This window comes from Pantherophis guttatus, chromosome 1 (genome assembly GCF_059756535.1).
Source record: "Pantherophis guttatus breed Tessera chromosome 1, ASM5975653v1, whole genome shotgun sequence".
In the NCBI taxonomy this organism is placed as follows: domain Eukaryota; kingdom Metazoa; phylum Chordata; class Lepidosauria; order Squamata; family Colubridae; genus Pantherophis; species Pantherophis guttatus.
In genome coordinates, this window is record NC_142063.1 from 266,989,073 (window position 1) to 267,007,654 (window position 18,582).

General features: G+C 34.1%; 1 protein-coding gene across 4 annotated transcripts in view; it reads left to right on the forward strand.

Annotated features, from left to right (window-relative positions):
- The window catches only part of SCAF8 (SR-related CTD associated factor 8), a 192,389-nt gene that overhangs the window by 29,051 nt on the left and 144,756 nt on the right, over positions 1-18,582 (forward strand). For 2 of the 4 annotated variants that reach the window (XR_015731429.1, XM_034428591.3), the window contains exons 8-20: positions 726-808; positions 1,470-1,584; positions 2,053-2,184; positions 2,628-2,740; positions 2,853-3,046; positions 4,305-4,405; positions 4,772-4,885; positions 7,410-7,566; positions 8,471-8,601; positions 9,466-9,610; positions 10,209-10,262; positions 11,662-11,874; positions 12,669-14,301. Coding sequence is in view for 3 of the 4 variants with exons in the window: in XM_034428591.3 (XP_034284482.2) it covers positions 726-808; positions 1,470-1,584; positions 2,053-2,184; positions 2,628-2,740; positions 2,853-3,046; positions 4,305-4,405; positions 4,772-4,885; positions 7,410-7,566; positions 8,471-8,601; positions 9,466-9,610; positions 10,209-10,262; positions 11,662-11,874; positions 12,669-14,287 (3,171 nt within the window). In the remaining variant the exon portion in view is untranslated. Of the gene's footprint in view, positions 1-725; positions 809-1,469; positions 1,585-2,052; positions 2,185-2,627; positions 2,741-2,852; positions 3,047-4,304; positions 4,406-4,771; positions 4,886-7,409; positions 7,567-8,470; positions 8,602-9,465; positions 9,611-10,208; positions 10,263-11,661; positions 11,875-12,668; positions 15,502-18,582 lie in introns of those variants that run through there. The other 2 variants (XM_087882856.1, XM_034428593.3) reach the window with 2 other exon arrangements.

Consider the following 18,582-nt stretch of genomic DNA (forward strand, 5'->3'; position numbering starts at 1 on the left):
CCAGCCAAGCCACCAAGCTACAAAGATTGGGTACCACTCCTGTATATGACTGATACAAGAACCAGTTTGGTGTTGTGGTTAAAGCACAACACTATAAACCAGGAAACTGAGTTCTAGTCCCACCTTAGGCACAAAGTCAGTTGGGTGAACTTGGGCCAGGCATTCTCTCTCTCTCAGCTCTGTGATTTTTTGTGTCCTCTTTTTGCAATTCTTGGTTTTCTATTGGGAACTAAACTTGCAATTCTAAGTGATTCATAGTTGTCATTTTATCAAAGCCTATCTTATAATTTCTAATTTTAGTAACACGAGTCATGGCTTTGAAGTACACATAGATAATGTACATCAATTAATGTATTTTGGTTTTTATATTTATGTGATTGTTTTAGATCTATGGTAATACTGTGTTTCCCCGAAAATAAGACCCTGTCTTATATTTTTTTGAACCCTGAAATAAGCACTTGTCCTTATTGCCATGCGCTCAAAAGCCCGACTGGGCTTATTATCAGGGGATGTCTTATTTTGGGGGAAACAGGGTACATATAAGCAAGACATAAGGGATTGTTTTAGAAAGAATATACATTAGTATCATAGTGTTATAGTTTATTCATTACAATTAATATATATGTATAACTAAAACATCAAAATCTATCTAATAGAAATCTTTGATTTCAAATAATGCTCAGGTTCAACAGTGCCTTTTTAATGCATAATTTGTTTGTTCCTAGAAGCTGATAGATAGGTTTGGAGATTTTGGAGAAGAAGCAGATTTGAATGAAGAGTCCAAAAAGGAAACTCCAACTTCTCAATTGTAAGTCTTAATTTGTGATTGGAAGCACCTCATTTTATATTTTAATTTGAACTTATTTGCAAAGTAAATCTGTAGTTAAGTCCAACTTTTCTGATTTTAATTGCTTGTCCTAATCCAGAGGCTTTTCACCTATGCAAAATGGTTTTGGAGTATTTGTGACATTAACTGGTGATGGAGAAGAAGTTATGGAATTTTTTTTTATTGTTTAGTTTTTTTAAAAAAATTCAGACAGTTCAGACTTTCCCTATTTGAGATTTCCAGTACATTTCAATCTTACTAAAATATTCTTTTAAGTCATTTTCTTACATCTGAGAAAGAGGGAAAAGGGAGAGAGGAATTGTTGAGGATAAACCATAATTTCTTAAATCAGCAGTTGGGTTCATTTAAGATATTAATCTATAAATTGTTGTTTAAAAGTCACAGTGTTGGGTTCTCCCTACCACATCAAGTGCAATAATGACCTACAACAATGTTGGAATTCCATTATAATCCCCTTAGATCAAGCTAGTCTTCTTGTCCCTTCCTATTCTCACCACATTTCAAGAGAACATCAAATTCTGGTTCTACAAAGTTCTGTTATAGTCTTTAAATAATGAATTCTGAATATATTTATACAGTTACTGTAAACAATAGGGTAACTGTACTTAATTATGTATTATAGGCCCCTGGTATCTGAATCCGTGAACAACTCACTCTTTCATCAGCTAGCTGAACAACTACAACAACAAAACTTAGAACATCTTCGGCAACAGCTTCTAGATCAGCAGCCACCAAAGGTATATTATTTTTCTTACTTCTTCTGCAACCATTCGTCCATAGTAGGAATCGAAGTATCCTTCCATTTTTGTGCATACAATAATCTTGCTGTTGTCAACATATATAATAACAAAGTTCCAATTTTTTTTCCAGTTCTTTTTCCATTAAGCCCAAAAGGAAAAGTTCTGGCTTCATTTTTATCTCAATTTTCAAAATTTTCTGTATTAAAAATGAATCATACTCCAAAAATTTTTTGCTTTATCACATGTCCACCATAGATGATAAAAAGTCCCCTCCTTACTTTTACACTTCCAACATTCATTTGACATACTTTTATACCTGTTAGATAACTTATCTGGTGTTAAATATCAAAAATAGAAAAAAAAATATGCACTAGTTATTGAAATCCAGGGAGAGAGAGACAGACATATAGGCAAGTGTTGCAGAATTTGATGCTAAAAAAATAATGTAAACATTCTTCACTGCAGGTAAGCCCTGAAGAAACTCAAGAAGAAAATTTTGGTTCTGAGCATTCAGCATCACCGTCACAAGACAGCAGTCACCAACAGTTTTTAGAAGTGGAAACAAAGCTTGACAATTCAATGGATGTTCAACAACAGGTAAAATGTAGTATTTCTATTTAAATTATGAATTTAGTAGATCACAAAATTGTAAAATAAACACTGTATACTATCTGTAATCTCATGGGTGCCTATTTACTGGGAATGTAAATGATGAACATTAGTTTTTATGTCATAATATAATCTGTTGGAGAGCAGTATGCTCTGTCCATGAGCACAATAAGGACACATACATTGAGTATAAGAAGATTTTCCTAGACGCTAGAGAAGGATGTCAAACGCACATCATCATGGCATTGTCTTGTGACCTTTTCCCTCTTCACATGGCATGGGCATGGCCAGTGCATGACATATCCGGCCCATGGGCTCTAGAGCAAACTGATGTATTCAGGAATATATGAAAAAAATCTCCATAAACAAATATAGATAAGAATGAATATATTTTCCAATATGTTGGCATCTCATTTCCTCTTTATTTTTAGGACATGGATATAGATGAAGCCCAGGAGATTATAGAACAAGAAGTTTTTGAGCAAGAAGAAAAGAAACCAGCAGTTCTTTCAAGATCACGAACACGCTCAAGATCACGTTCAAGGTTTTTGTAACTTTATTACAAAGATATTTGTCTTCATGCTTAAAACCCATATTTTGTTTCTCTTATGTATGTTATGTATTACATTAATATAATTTAACTGGTTATTTTATAGGTCACCAAGAAAAAGAAGGTCAAGATCACGGTCTGGTTCTCGAAAGCGTAAACACAGAAAGCGCTCACGTTCTAGATCAAGAGAAAGAAAGAGGAAGTCATCAAGGTCATACTCAAGTGAAAGAAGAGCTAGAGAAAGGGAAAAAGAAAGACAGAAAAAAGGATTACCTCCTGTCCGATCAAAAACACTAAGTGGTATGTATTACCTGGCTTATTTGATTATTTGTATGGATATTTTCTGAAATGTTTGAAGTACATTTTCATTCTGGTCTGAGATTCTCAATGACTGTATTTCCTTTCATTAAAATTACATTATCGCTCCTTAAATAGTAGTAGGCAGAATAGTTTGATTTCTGGGATAATACTCTCTAGAATTTATAAATCAGGGAGAAACTGGAGAAGCAGAACTAATTCTACTGACTATTATTATTAACCTTAAAAGATTCCGGCCCATAAAAGAGATGCAATTCCGTAGAAAGATGAGCACTGTGCTAAATAGTACTGTTAAATTTAATGAGACTTCCTGGGTTTCAGGGTCAACTCAGAATTAAGAGCTGCTTGCTATTTCTAGGACTTAGCTTGTCCTATGTGATATTTATTGTGGAAGAAATATTATTAAACCAATTTAAATTTAATTTTTTCTGTGATTAGCTCCTTGCCATTTCTATCCATTTTGTTAGTTTGTCTGCACATAATATTTTAATAATATATGCATGGTGTAAAAACATATAAATCTGTTTTTATTCTAATCAATAAATTGGGTGTATTATTAAGATACATTTAACTAATTTTAATGAAAGCATTTTTAAAACATTTCTTAAAAACATATTTCAAGAAGCTAAAGTATAAGTTGCTCATAAATATTCAGTGGTATGCCCACTATAGCTTTCCATATTCTTATACATAATTTTTGGCATTTTTTTCTTGTAATGTGGGCACGGGAGTTGTATTCTTCTCTCCCTAACTTGTTCGAGGAGCTTCAAGAAAAGGTTTGAAGATAATAATTTGGTTTCTAAGAGGAAGGAAGAACTAAAGATTACTACTCCCTCTTTCATGGCATCACCTGCTATTTCAAACATACTTATGTTCAGTATTGATTTTGATTCCTTTGTTAATCACTGCATTAGTAGTAACCAGATCTACAATATTTCTGTATTCTCCCCATGTCTCTGCTTTTTTATGTTCATAAAAGTATTCTTATTTATATGCAGTTTTCATAAAAATTTAGTGTTTCAGGATTTTGTTATCCTGCTATTCACTTCTTGGAAGATGGTTGACATTTTCCGTTTCCACTGCTTTAAATTAAATAATTGTATTGATTTCTGCATATAGGTAAGTGGTAAATTGTTTCAGCTTGTCTTTCCCTCTGTGACAATAAAAGATTGTAGTGATGATAAATGACAAATGATATGAATAAAATATAAACCTTTGCCATTATAATTTATCATGGCAGTCTGCAGTACCACGCTTTGGGTTGGTCAAGTGGACAAGAAAGCCACACAGCAAGATTTAACCAATTTATTTGAAGAATTTGGACAAATAGAATCTATAAATGTAAGTAAAATAATCGGTAACTTTTAAAAAGAATAGTAATTTTAAGTTTTCATAAATTCTTTATTTTACATAAGAGGAAGTTTTGTATGATTTATTTTAAAATAAAAGTACCTAGAGGTTTTGTGGCTGGATTCAGAGAAATATAAATTGTGTTCACAGAGTAAGATACTTTTTGTTACTCCGTTTGTGCCTCTTAAAACGTTTCTCCTGAATTTCAGGAAATCATTTAGCATGGCATGGGGTATGACAAAATAATCTTGGGATTGCTAATATTTATTACTGCAAGAGGTTTTCTGAAACTCTGTTATTAATTTATGTTTTAATTTTATTTGTTTCCTTGTTTTTTTGTTTTTTGTTTTTTTATAGATGATCCCTCCCAGAGGTTGTGCATATGTCTGTATGGTTCATAGGCAAGATGCTTATCGTGCTCTTCAGAAACTAAGCTCTGGATCCTACAAAATTGGATCTAAAATTATTAAGGTATAGTTTCAGTGGTCCTGCCTATATGCAGTATGAATTATAGTTTATTATCATAATCATGTGCTTTTTGTATATAATGAAGAAAAGCCACTGTGTTAGTGCTTAAGATTTTGGACTAGAACTGGGGACAGCAAGATTCAAATCCATCCTGAGCCATAGAAACTCACTGGTAGACTTGAGCAAGTCATTGTGTTTCTCATCCTATTTCATATGGTTGTTATAATAATAAGTTGATCAGTTTGCAAGAATAAAAAGAGCAATAGCACTTAGACTTATATACTGCTGACAGTGGTCTACAGCCCTCTTTAAATGGTTTATAGAGTCAGCATATTGCCCCTAACAATTTGGGTCCTCATTTTACCGACCTCAGAAGGATGGAAGGCCGATCAACTTGAACCTGGTGAGATTTGAACTACCAAATTGCAGGCAGGCAGCAGAAGTAGCCTGCAGTACTGCACTCTGGCCACTGCGCCACCACTGCTCATGGTGGAACATAAACCTAACAGTAGTAAGTAATAGAAGATTATGGATCAGAAGGTGAAGAAGAAATGTTCAGGACCAATAGAAAAGTCTCTGTCCACTGTACTCATCTCCAAATCATGTAGAAGGGAGTTAAATGTGTTGGACGTTACTGGAAATCGGAATGTGTTGTGTGTCATGTAAGTAGGGTTTGGCTAGGAGGTGGGCTGAGTGATTTGCCAGATTGTTAACTCCAAGCATAGGTTAGGTAGGAAAGATGGTTAGTGAGAATTGGAATGAAATAAGTGCTTGCCTCAGATGAACAGGATGATTGGATGGGAAGAATACAGAATACATATGCCAAATACCAGTGTTTTCAGCTAAGGGAAATATGATGGAAGACATTGAGTTCACTATTTCAGGGGACAGATGATTTGTGGTGGTCTCCTTTTTCCAATTCAGTAGCTCCATGCTGGGGACCTTGTGGTCAGATTATCAGAGTACCTGGCCTCATAGTGTTCCTGGTAAACAGCAGATCTTTCTATAATAAAGCAGCATCTATTCATAATTTGATGATGGACAGACAAGTAGATTTGGTGTATTTTACTCACTTCTTTCAAAAATTTGCCCAACCAGGTTTTGGGTCCTGCCTGAGCCTGAGTACCAGGGTCAGGGGCATAGGGTGGTGTTGATATATTATGAGATCTTACCTGTGACCAAGATCATCATTTTGAAGGTTGCAGGATGTGACTGCCTTTGTGTTAAGTTGCGCCTAAGGACAAACTAGGAATACTGTTGCTATACCAGTGACCCTGCTGTCTATCTGGATCTTTCCAAGGGTTCCTGGGCCTGTTTGTTGGGTTGATGATTGAGTTTCCTCCGCCTATGGGTATTGGGGGATTTTAACTCCATACAATGGATCCTGGGAAAGCCTAGGAGTTTCATGAAGATTTGCATACATAGGTGGCCATGAATTAGATCTAATTTTTGCTTTGGAGCAATTGTCTTATGATCTGACCAATATGGAAGGTATTACCATTACTCCTTTGTCATAGTTAAATCAGCACCCTTGTTATCCATAGGGTCAGGTCCATTTGGCTTGTCTGCTAGATTGGTGAATCCATCAATTAACTGCCTATTTCACCACTTGCAAAAAGTAACTCAGACTCTTGCTCCTGAATGGCCTCACTCCACTGGCTGATCCAGGCAGTCTCTTGGGTTATAGTGGCCCTCTGGAAAATGAAGCAGCAGGCATGATGCCTGGAGCATAGGTGAAGATGAATAGTGAAACTAACAAAGCACAGTTAACTGTCCAGGTTCAAGCTTATTCCAGAGCAATAAGAAAGGCAAAGCATTCTTATTTTTCTTTCTCTTAAGGGATTGTGGCAGGAAATAAATATAATAAATAAGTTTCTGTAGAGATTCTTATGTCTATGTTGTGTAGATTTTAATATTTATATTACTGAGGAAAAATGCTTCTAGGAAAGAATTCATCTGAAGAATGCATTTTAATGACTCCAATTAAATGAAGATGTTATCCAAAAATAGAAAAGGAAAAATTTAAAATTAATTCAAAATATTTATTGCTTGATTATTAGAAGGGAAAAAAATGTCCTGCAAAATAGTAGAACATAACTAGAAATTTTGGATAAACAATAAGCCTGAGATTGGGAAGAATAATGTCCAAATTCTTTGGGACTGAGAACTTTAAAATTCTTTACTGCTGGCATTTACGGCAGAAAAAGCTGACATATTGGAAGAATTTAAGACAAGCACAGGAAGATTCTTTATAGATCAACAGATTGTCTATGTTTTCTGTGCTACGTAACTTTGATCTCCTTTCCTATAAAAAGGAAATTTCATGATGAGGAATTAATCTTTTAATGTCAAATAAAAGATATCATTACAATGTATTTGGACACTGCATTTTTCTGTTCTGCAAGTATGTCCTGTTCAGCAAATGAATTGTCAATCAGGCTGTGTAAAAATAAACAGAATGTTATGATGCCTTGTAGAGATTATTGTACTTTTGTTTCCACCACCACTGAATTTGCTTTATTTTCAGATTGCATGGGCTTTAAACAAAGGGGTGAAAACTGAATACAAACAGTTTTGGGATGTGGATCTTGGAGTATCATATATACCCTGGGAAAAAGTTAAGCTGGATGATTTAGATGGCTTTGCAGAAGGAGGCATGATTGACCAGGAAACAGTAAATAGTGGTAAGAACAATTTAAAATTCTTTGTAATTAAAACTTTTTTTTCATATTTTCATATTTTGTTCCAGAGAAATGTGTTTCCAATAATCTAAATATGCACTACAAGTGTTGTTCCTCTCAGGCTATTTAAGAAGTAAGCTGACAGTTGGCAGTCAAGCTGAATCACAGTTCCACTTTGTGACATATGTAGAAAATTTTCATCTTCAACTGGGATATATGCTAGTTTTCAAAGGAAATTTATTTACTTATTTATTTAAATAAATAAATTTGTTTGCTTACTTATTTAGTAAATAAACTTATTATTTAGTTTCCAAAGGAAATTTATTTATTAATTAAATAAATCATATATTATAATATTTAAGATTTAGTATAGATATATCCTCAGTCTAAAATTGTAGAGAATTTGTAAATAGGAGAAATCAATTGCTACTTAGAAAATGATGCTTTGCCAAAAACTGTGGGGTTTGGTTTGGTTTAGTTTGGTTTAATTTGATACACAGAAAGAAACAGGAAAAACATACAAAGAAAAGAAAAATAAAACAAAAATATATTATGAAATACTCAGATCTAAATCTCCCAGAGGTGCTTTTGATCCAAATATTGTGCATGTCTAATAATACATATTTTCGCTGGTAGAGGCATTAGGGCTGGTCCTTCGCTATTTCCAGGGCAGCCCCGTGGGCCAGATCTAAGCACACCACGGGCCAGATCCAGCCCACAGGACTTGAGTTTGATACCTCTGCTCTTCATAAAACAATCTGGGAATGTGCCATTCATATAGTTTTTTTAAAATATATTTTTCAGTCTCCATTTATTGCAAAAATGTAGGTTATCGTAGCTAGTAGAGCAAATGCTTATTATCTTCTAGTGTGCTTTTCAAAACACTGTCTGTTGTTGTTTTGTGTAGAATGGGAAACTATAAGAACTTCAGAGACTGTAAAAGAGAATGTGCAGATAACCCAGAGTGCAACCGTTGACAAAACCACAGTTGTCACAACACAGACAGAAACTTACACACAGTCTGTCGCTATGTTACAGGTTAGTATTGTACTTCATTTTCTGACCACACTTTTCTTCCAGTAGTGAAGGAAATTCAGATTATTGATTAGATTGTCAACTCTTATTTTTGTATCAGATCCATACCTTCTCGTACCTTCTCAGTGATTCTGATATTTGCAACTTGAGACATTTTTTTCTTTTTATTGTGAAAAACTCTAAACTTAAGCGTGCACAAAACTGAAAATGCATTGGTTTCACACATAGAATAAAGAACTCCACTCAAACATCTCAGGAACATCCCATTTTGGTTGTTTTCTAAGAAGACTCCCAAAAAGTACGGAGTAAAAAATTATCTCAACAAGAAAAAGTAAGAGACGGCAAAACTCTGGGAATGATACCATGGCAAGTTGCCTCAAAAAAAAAAAAGTTATGATTTTTCTTCTCCTATATAGTAAATTACTCTGTGAAGGAGATGAACGGTTTAAAAATGTGATCAATAATATTTAGAAATCTTTAAATTGACCCAGAGTTATTTTGGGAATTAACTGGCAAGTGTTCAGTTTCACTGATAGGAGAGAGAGAATTTGGAAAGAAAATGAAAAGTAGTTATGTGGACTTTCTAGAAGTTCATTTGTTAGTCAACTATTAAACGACTAAGTCTGAATTTAAAGAGACAACTACTTTTACATTGAAATAAATATAAAAAATAATACTACATTGCCCTTCCTACATGCTTTTCTTTAACAACTTGCAAGTTATAAATCTCCTTATTTGGGGCTCCAGCTGAAATTTAAAAACAAAATAGCCCAAAGAGGCCAATTTCCAGGGGTGCAATTTTAAAATTTCCTTCTCATAACTGTGCATGGATCAAGGATCATCAGGAATATTTTCCTATTATAACAGATTCCTGTAGCTCCAACTGTGCCAGCTGTCAATTTAGTTCCACCTGCGTTTCCTGTTACAATGTCTGTCCCTCCACCTGGTTACAGTGGAATTCCTCCGCCTCCATTCCTGAGAGCAAGCTTTAATCCTTCACAACCACCTCCTGGTAAAGTTATCTTTCTATTCTATAATATATATCAAAATGTATAGGCATTGTTACCCTGTTTCCCCAAAATAAGACATGCCCTGATAATAAGCCCAATCGGGCTTTGAGCACATGGCAATAAGGCCAAGCGCTTATTTCAGGGTTCAAAAAAATGTAAGACGGTCTTATTTTCGGGAAAACACAGTATTTTTTCTCTTTAAGTTTACATTTGCTGAGAATTTTGCATAATTAGTCAGAAAAGCTTTGGTCCCCTCTTTGCAAAGCAGGGCCCGATGTTGTGAATAGGGAGTTGGATTCAATGGCTTAAGGAATCCCTTTCAGCTTTATGAATCTATGAGTCTCCTTAATTTTAAAAAATATTAATTTAATCTGTAGTCATCTATTTGCATATGAAGTGGCAATAAACCTGATTTAATTCAGTGGATCTTATTTCCATAAATATTCGTATATATGCATTTAATTACAACACTTTCTTGAGTTAGATAATATATGCTTGAACATATTTATAATTCAGTTAAGAATTTAAGTTAAGAATCTTGCTATTTTTCATAAACTTGAACAGATTTGTCTATTAATATTTATTCTTTATTTCTTCTAGGTTTCATGCCTCCACCTGTTCCACCACCTGGTCCACCACCAGTAGTTCCAACATGTAAGCTGTTTTAACTTTTCTTCATAGGATTCCAATAAAACTGTCACAGTTGAAAAAAACAATTTGGTTGAATTGGCTAACATTGGATTTATTTTTATAAATAACATTATAAAGCTTAGAGCTGAATTCCTGCTACTCTTAAATAAGTGGACAAGTTTACCTGTATTAGGTATGATGGCACCTGTACAGGCATTATCAAGAACTGTATATAAACAGTCCTGTTCTGTAAGACATGTTTTCCTAGCAAGACTTCCAATTAGGGTTAGGGTTAGACTGGAGAACATAGGAGTCCAGAACTTAAGATTTTTGCATGTAGATAACATTTCTTTGTACAGGAAGTCATTGACTCACAATTACAGTTTGGATTGGAACTTCAGTCACAAAGCAACGCAGTCATTAAATGAGTTATTACAACCAGTTGTCAAGCGCCTTGTGATCATGTGATTGCCATTTGCCTTACCCAGAAAGTCTGCTACTGCCTGCTGAGAGGGCTCCTACTCAATCTCTGTAGGGTGGCTGAAAGAGCTGCTGACTAAGGGGAGCTGACATCTTTTCATGGGATGCAAAAAAAGAAGCTTAAATCATGAAGATCTAAGCTCTATTTCTGCACCCTTTGCAGATGTCAGCTCTCCTTCATGCATGGAAGGGAATTCCTCTGGTGTGGTGTAGAAAAAAAGCTTAAATCATGACGATCTAAGCCTCATTTCTGCACTCTCCCATAGTGGGACTTACATCTTCAAGTCTTTGCACTTGTATACTATCAACTTAATAGTACTTGTGCTTAAAGCACAGTAGTGCCTCCTACAGACAGGTTTTGGCATTTCTGCCCATAAAATGAAATAAACAGTATCATCCACCTATTATGAATTCTCAACTTAATTCTTTCTTAAAGCAACAATTAATATCAGGCAGAATTGCAGAACAAGGTTGACTCAGCCTTCCATCCTTCCGAGGTGGGTAAAATGAGGACCCAAATTGTTGGAGGCAGTATGCTAACTCTGTAAATCGCTTAGAGAGGGCTGTAAAACAGTATATATAATGACAGGCACATAACAACTATTTTTTGTCTGATCCCAAGAGGCTCATGCTATTTTGAAAGCTGCCCTATATGTATTAACTGCCCCAAGTTAATAGGTAATAGATTGCATTTATTGTTATTGATGAGTAATGATTAGAATTTTTTAAAATTATAATCCAACTGTATAATTTTGATGGGTTTTCTAATAGCTTTCTTCAGTCTGGATGTTTTAAGGATTATATTTTTAACTTATTTGTGATTACTTTTTTATACAGCAAGTAGAAAGATGTTTCAGAGTTTGATTAACATACTGGTGGATTCTTTTAGAAAGACATACATAGATTTGCACAAGCATTAATGTGCATATGTATTGATTTACAGCTCTTGTACAGCCGTCGCTGACTATTGCTCAAGAATCAATGAAAGATTTTAGCAGCCTTGGTCTACCAGGTGGTACTGTTTCTAGTAGTCTTACGACACCAACGTTATCTGCCGGAAGTGTCTTTTCTTCTCTTTCAAAGAACAGTTCAGAATTAGATGAAAAAGGATCTCTTCGTGCTGATCTTCAGACCTCTTCTACCGAAAACAGAACTGGTAAATAGCATTATAAAACCTTTTGGGAGGGTTATATGCGTGCTTGCATGAGCATGTATATATGTATGTACATGGACAAATGCATATGCACATACACACATATATGCTTGCATAATATAGGAATGTCATAACTTTCAAGAATTCTAGTCCTGTATCAGATGTCACTTTTGGTAGAGTATTGAACTTACCTGTTGTTTCTAAGAGCTAAATAAAGACATAAATACATACATACATACATACATACATACATACATACATACATACATACATACTAGAAGGAAAGGAAATAGGATCAGCATAACGAGTTCTTTATTAGCCCAGTTGCAATATAATTTCTGTTTTTTCATCCGATGATCTGTTTTCAATAAGATCTGTTATTCACTCATCACTATATTGCCACAATACTTTTTTGTTCATTTAATCTGAATTGTATTAATAATAGTATAATACAAATAATTAAAAAGCTTTTAACATAATTTTTGTAGTTTCTATTCACTCAAATATACAAGATAGGAAAATGATATGCCAAATCCTAGTTCTTTTTTTTTAGTTCTCTATAATTTTCTAGATAAAATATTTTAAAAGCTTATAATTTTTCTAAACATTTATCTTACAAGCTATTTTTCAGTAAGAAATACTGTTTACTTTTCCTTAAATAGATATTGTTGCAGATTATAATGCGAAACCAACCAGTAGATGTTGAATTTAGTTTAATCTGACTCTATAATTAAACCAGTAAAGTATTAGTTAGACATGGTTGTTTCAATTCTCTGATTTAAGTTTTTGTATTTCAGTTCAAGATGACGTTTCAAGCAGTTCTGGACTTACCGAGGGAGTACAGCCATCTGGTATCACAACCAGTTCTGGGCATGTAGGGGGAATCCAGCCACCCCATGTCTCAAGTAGTGCTGGACTTGTGCAGCCGGTCAGTGTCTCAAGCAGCTCTGGACTTTTGACAAGAGTTCAACCACCCACTGCTTCAAATAGTTCCGGTCTTATGACAGGTTCAAGTGTCTCAAGTAGCTCTGGGCTTTTGACAGGACTTCAGCCCATAAATGTTTCATGCAGCTCCAGCCTTTTAATGGGAATCCAACCACCCATAGTCTCAAATAATACTGGACGTTTGTCAGGAATCCAGCCACCCATTGTATCAAGTAGTTCTGGGCTTTTGACAGCACTCCAGCCACCCATTGTATCAAACAATTCTGCAATTTTAGGATTGCCACCACCAATAGTTTCAAGTAGTTCTGGACTGTTAGGATTACCACCACCAAATATTTCAGGTGGTTCTGGACTATTAGGACTACAACCACCCACTGGAATTCAAAATTTACCCCATTTAACTCTTGCTAGTCAACGGTTGCCTGGAATTCCTCTAGTAGAAATCCGATCAGGATTAATACCACAACCACCTGGTCCTAGGTTTCCACTACTGCAACATGGGATGCCACCACAACGTACAGTTCCTCCTCCAGCTATACTTGATCCATCCCTTCCTCCACCTAGAGTTCCTTTCCTTCCAGGAGATATTTTTACTCAAACAGAGAGGTCATTTGCAACTTCCAGTAGGCAAAATATGGATATTTCTAACCCAGATAAAAGATTGCCTGTTGGGGAAGATAGCATTCAACAAGAAGGAGATAGAGACTATCGATTCCCTCCAATGGAAAGTAGAGATCGAACATCTTCAGTAGATATAAGGGATTCTATTGGAAGGCCACCACTAGATCCAAGAGAAGGTCTAGGTCGACCTCCTCTAGATGGAAGAGAACATCTTATGAGGCCACATATAGATTTACGGGACAACTTTGGAAGGCCAGGTATGGATAATCTAAGAAGAGACCATTTTGCTTTCAACTCAGAAAAACACTGGGGTCAAAGAGGAGATTATGATGAAAGAGAACATCAGACCTTTCCTGTATATGGTGGTCTCAAGGGGTTCCAGGATTTTCGAGAGAGATATCGGCAAACAAACTACAGATTTGAAACTCGAAGTGGTCCTACCTGGAACAGAGGACTTGAACAAGATGCCCACAGAGACTTTGATGACCGTCGTAGACCATGGGAAAGACAAAGGGACAGGGATGATAGAGATTTTAATTTTGGTAGAGAAATTAATGGAAACAGATTTGGGAGAGAGAGAACACAGAACAACTGGATACCCCCTCCACATCCAAGAGCGTTTGAATATTTTGAAGGTGGTGCTTCTCAACAAAAAGTTGATAGTGTACCACAAGTTAACGGTGAAAACACAGAAACAGAGAATCAGCCATCTGCTGTGGAAGTGCAGGATGAATTGGAACTTTATGAAAAGTTGGCGTCTTCAAATGAGACAAAAAAAGAGAAGAGTGACACAGAAGCTGAATTAGAAAATGAACCAGTGGTAGAAAGCACAGAAACTGAGGGGACATAATCATCACTCAGTAGGTAAAAAGATACCTTTTGTAAAGTTGTCATCTCTCTCTGTAATAGATGAATGGCTGACTGGACCTTAGTAGTTCATTTTTTTTCTTCCAGAATTAAGTTAATCTAATATTCATGTTCATCTTTCACTTAAATAGTTGTACAACTGACCTGTATAGAATATTGTTTTTAATTTGAACATGGTAGGTAAAGTTTGTCTTTCTTTTCTTTTTTCTTTTTTTTTTCCTGGCAAAATGCAAACTCCCCCACTTGCTTTTCCTTCTGAAGGATAAATTACAGCTTGTCAAACAAAGAAAAAGACTTCCTATGGAAGAACTTGATTTTTTTAGATGCTATTAGGTTGGCCATAGAAATTGTTATACTTGAAAACAGGCGCTGTCTTATCCAGATTTCTAGGCTGCTGCAAATTTTTAAAACATAGGCAGAGCTGTGATACTAAATGTTCCCTCAGTTTGGCCCAGAAAAGGAGCATAAATAATACAGAGATGGTGTGTTTTTGAAATTTCTGCATTATAGTCTCTGTTTCTCAAACAAGTGTCCATGATCTGTCCTCGTACTACAATGAATTAAAAAATAACATACGTTTTAAATGTTTTTTTAGATGCCAATAAAGCATTATTTGTTTGATAAGCATTCTAGGTATTGTATTTTTTATATACAATCTATAACATTCTGGTTGAATTGTGCTTTAACTAATTGTTGCAAAAGGTTTATAATGCTCTTGTAAAACTAGTGCAACAATTATATATGCTCCAAAAGCATATGCCTTTCTACTAAAAAAATCATGGAATCACATTAGTTTGTGTATAATATATGTATGTAAATATTTGTGTAAAACTGTATGTAGATACCACTGTTTCTGTGTGTGATAGTGCATGCGCACGCACTCACAGAATAATGTAGACAGTTAAATAAAATGAAATGAATTAGGTTATGCAATTTCATATTTAAACTTCTTTAGGTAGAAAGAAAATTGTAGATGCTGATGTGACAGGTTAAACAAATTAATATTTGCTCTTCTAAATTCTTATTACTTCAGAAGGTGGACTGGCATGCTCTGAAGGCTGAAGAGTAAGATTTAAGGATGCTTTTTAAGTGTGGCAATATATGGTGCAAAAATGAAGCAAATGTTTGAATTGTCATTTTTGTAATGCTTCTGGTGTTTTGGGTAGAAAGTGATATATAAAAATACTTTGTTGATGATTTGCTTGCTGTGAATATTGAGTTCATAGTTGTTATCTAAAACGTATTGAGCCACTTTAAGAACAAAACACTCTTGCTTATCTCAAATAACTGACCACGTAAGGTTTAGGTTTCAAGATTCTTTAGGCTACAATCGTATATGCATTTAACTTGGATTAAGCTTCATTGATATCAATATTGAATACTGGCATCTAGATATTTGGAATTTTTAAAACTCTGGGCTAGCTAGTTTCCTTAATTTGAAATGGCCTCATAAAAATATTTCTGTCCAAACTAAAAATATGTTTTTAGGATCTACTCTCTAACAAGTTGATAGAATGTAACCATTTATCCTTTATTTTTATTTTTTTAAAAAGCCTTCAAAATCTAAAGAATATGATAGTTCTAGAATTTATATTGTGCTAAATTAATATTTTATGTAGAAAATGACATTCTTTAATTCAAGAAAATTTTGAATTTTCAATAATGTGAATTATTCAAGTTCCACAAAATTATGCTTCTATAATAATATGAAATATATGAAAGTCACAGAAATTTCATTAATATTATGAAGTCAATACACTTTTATAGCAATAAAGTTTGAGAATTACAAACTTACAATTTGGAAATTCACAGTTGCACTACCATTTTTGCTTTTGGTCAACTTAAATCTTAAATTACAAATGCATTATTATTGGCAGTCTGCCTGTCAGGATGGATTCACTTTCACTGAATTACTGTTGCCAAATATAACAGCATTAAGAATCTGGATAGTCAGTATAATCTAGTTACAATGCCCCAGATTTGTGTTTGCTCACTGGATAATGCAACAGTGGAATATAATTGCATTTTTTACTTTGGGACAATAGCTCTAATAAGATAACTGTGTTTGATTGCATTCTTGATTTTTACAATTGGCCAAAAACATGTTACGTGGTTTAAGTTTAAATCTTGGAATAGCACTAACTACGTATCGCTATCATATAAAAAGATACCTTGGAACTATGTAAAAGCTGTATCTTTTAAAATTTTAAATAGCATAAAAGTATGTCATACTTTATGTTATCTTTGGACATAGCATCTCGTGAGTAAGACAAGCTTGGCATAACTCAGATCTACTAGTTGAGGAAAAAGTAGGATGAGACAAAGGTGCCTCTTAGATAGAAGGGATCTCCAGACAAGGTAGTTACGTTATGTTGGAAGAAAGTTACTGCTAGCGGTATTCCAAATTATGGTAGTAAACATAACACATGAGTCAGTGCCATTTTGAGAACTACTGAATTTGTAGCTGTTCCATTTTACGGCTGAGAAATTGTAATTTACCTCTATCCACCAACATATTGAAAACAGAATCAGCTGTGAGTCTTTTGCTTGTTATGATTGTTTTCCTAATGAGGCTAAAGTTGATAACTTAAGTGAATGAAATTAATAGTCTGATCATTATTATAATAGCAAACTATTATGGTCTATAAATTATTTGAGAATATACTGCTCTTGCCCTATATTTTTCTCTTGTTCTCATATATGTAATAAACATTTGTATTATAGAGAAAAACTGTCCTTTTTCAGCAAGGAAAAAGCTAATTGTTATAGACATAATTTCAATTTCTATTTTTCAGGGGAATATTGGTTTAACATGTAACTTTTAAATGTGTTTTGATAAGTTTATTATAGAAAATAAAGTAAAATCTCAAACAAATGAAGTAACCAAAATAGAAATATAATTAACAAATGAAATTATTATACTCTAATTCAAAAGATTGACAGTCCTATAAAAGCTTCATTAGGCACCATGTTAAATTGATCTCTTCAAAAGAAAATTAAATCATAACCAGAAATTTGCACTATAATTGACACCATACAGAATATGCATGGCATCTTTGAGAAGCTAATTTGACATTCCCAGAATGTAAACTCATCATTTAAAAAGAGACTGCTCCCATATACATATTTAAATACAAATAATCCATGTGTCTGATTCCCATAATCCTATTTCCAGTGGTGCTCATCAAATTATAATTTATCAGGAATGATTTCCATAGATCCTGTAGTTCATGCAAAACATTAAATGCCAGTAGTAGTTTCCTGCTTTATTTTAAAAAATATGTATATTTCCAAAATGAATTTTTTACTCTAAGACCTTTCAAAAATCACAAGCAAGTGTGACCACAAATTGATGTTAAAATTATAATAGTGATTTTCAGACTTTTTGCTGGTTACTAATAAGTCTGCGGCACTTCTTTCTTGATGATTTTTTATTGGTTTTTTAGTATGAAAAGTTGGGTATTTTGCTTATAGTGTAGTCCAGTGCATGTTTGCTCAAACCTACTCCATTGAGTTGAGTTGAATTTGCATAGGATTGCAGCTTTGAAATGCAATGTAAATTGAGCCGTGAAGTTTTTCTTGTTTGGTTTTTAATTAATCTTGCTTATGAAATGCCCTGATATGTTTTTGCAAATACTTAAAACTGATTACAGTACCTATAAAAATGAATATGACTGGAAATTATACTTTTAGTGTGTTATACTATATGTTCGTAGTTTCTCACATGAGGAAGAATTTATGGTGCTTGACAGTTCCTAACATTCCATCCCTAATTTCTGAAAGAACTTTTCTTTTTAAAAATTATTTTGCTTTTTCCTTTGATATTTGAATAACCATCTTTCTATAAAATCTAAGAATATACAAAAACAAAGTTTACTTCAAAATGTATGAACTATTTAACAGATTTAATACCAAAAAAAGATTGATAATAACAGTATATTTCATTTGACACTGTAATCTACTACTCTGACACTTGCTCTTACTGTTAAGCTTGCTCTTAACAGTTCCAAAAGGATAATTGTCATCCAGTTTACAGTCCCAGTGGAAAAAACTGAAAAATCAGAATCGTACAATATGAATTTTGTCATATTAGCACTACACGTTATGTGAAATAGAATCTATTTTGAAATCTGTGTTTTTTCTTGGGACAATTGAAATCTCCTCAAAGTATGAGCTTGGAATTCTTTTAGTGTGCTTGAATAAACAATGCATAGTTCCAGAACTACAGTGACGAGGATGTCCGTATATACAGTGCATTCAGAAAGTATTCAGACCCCT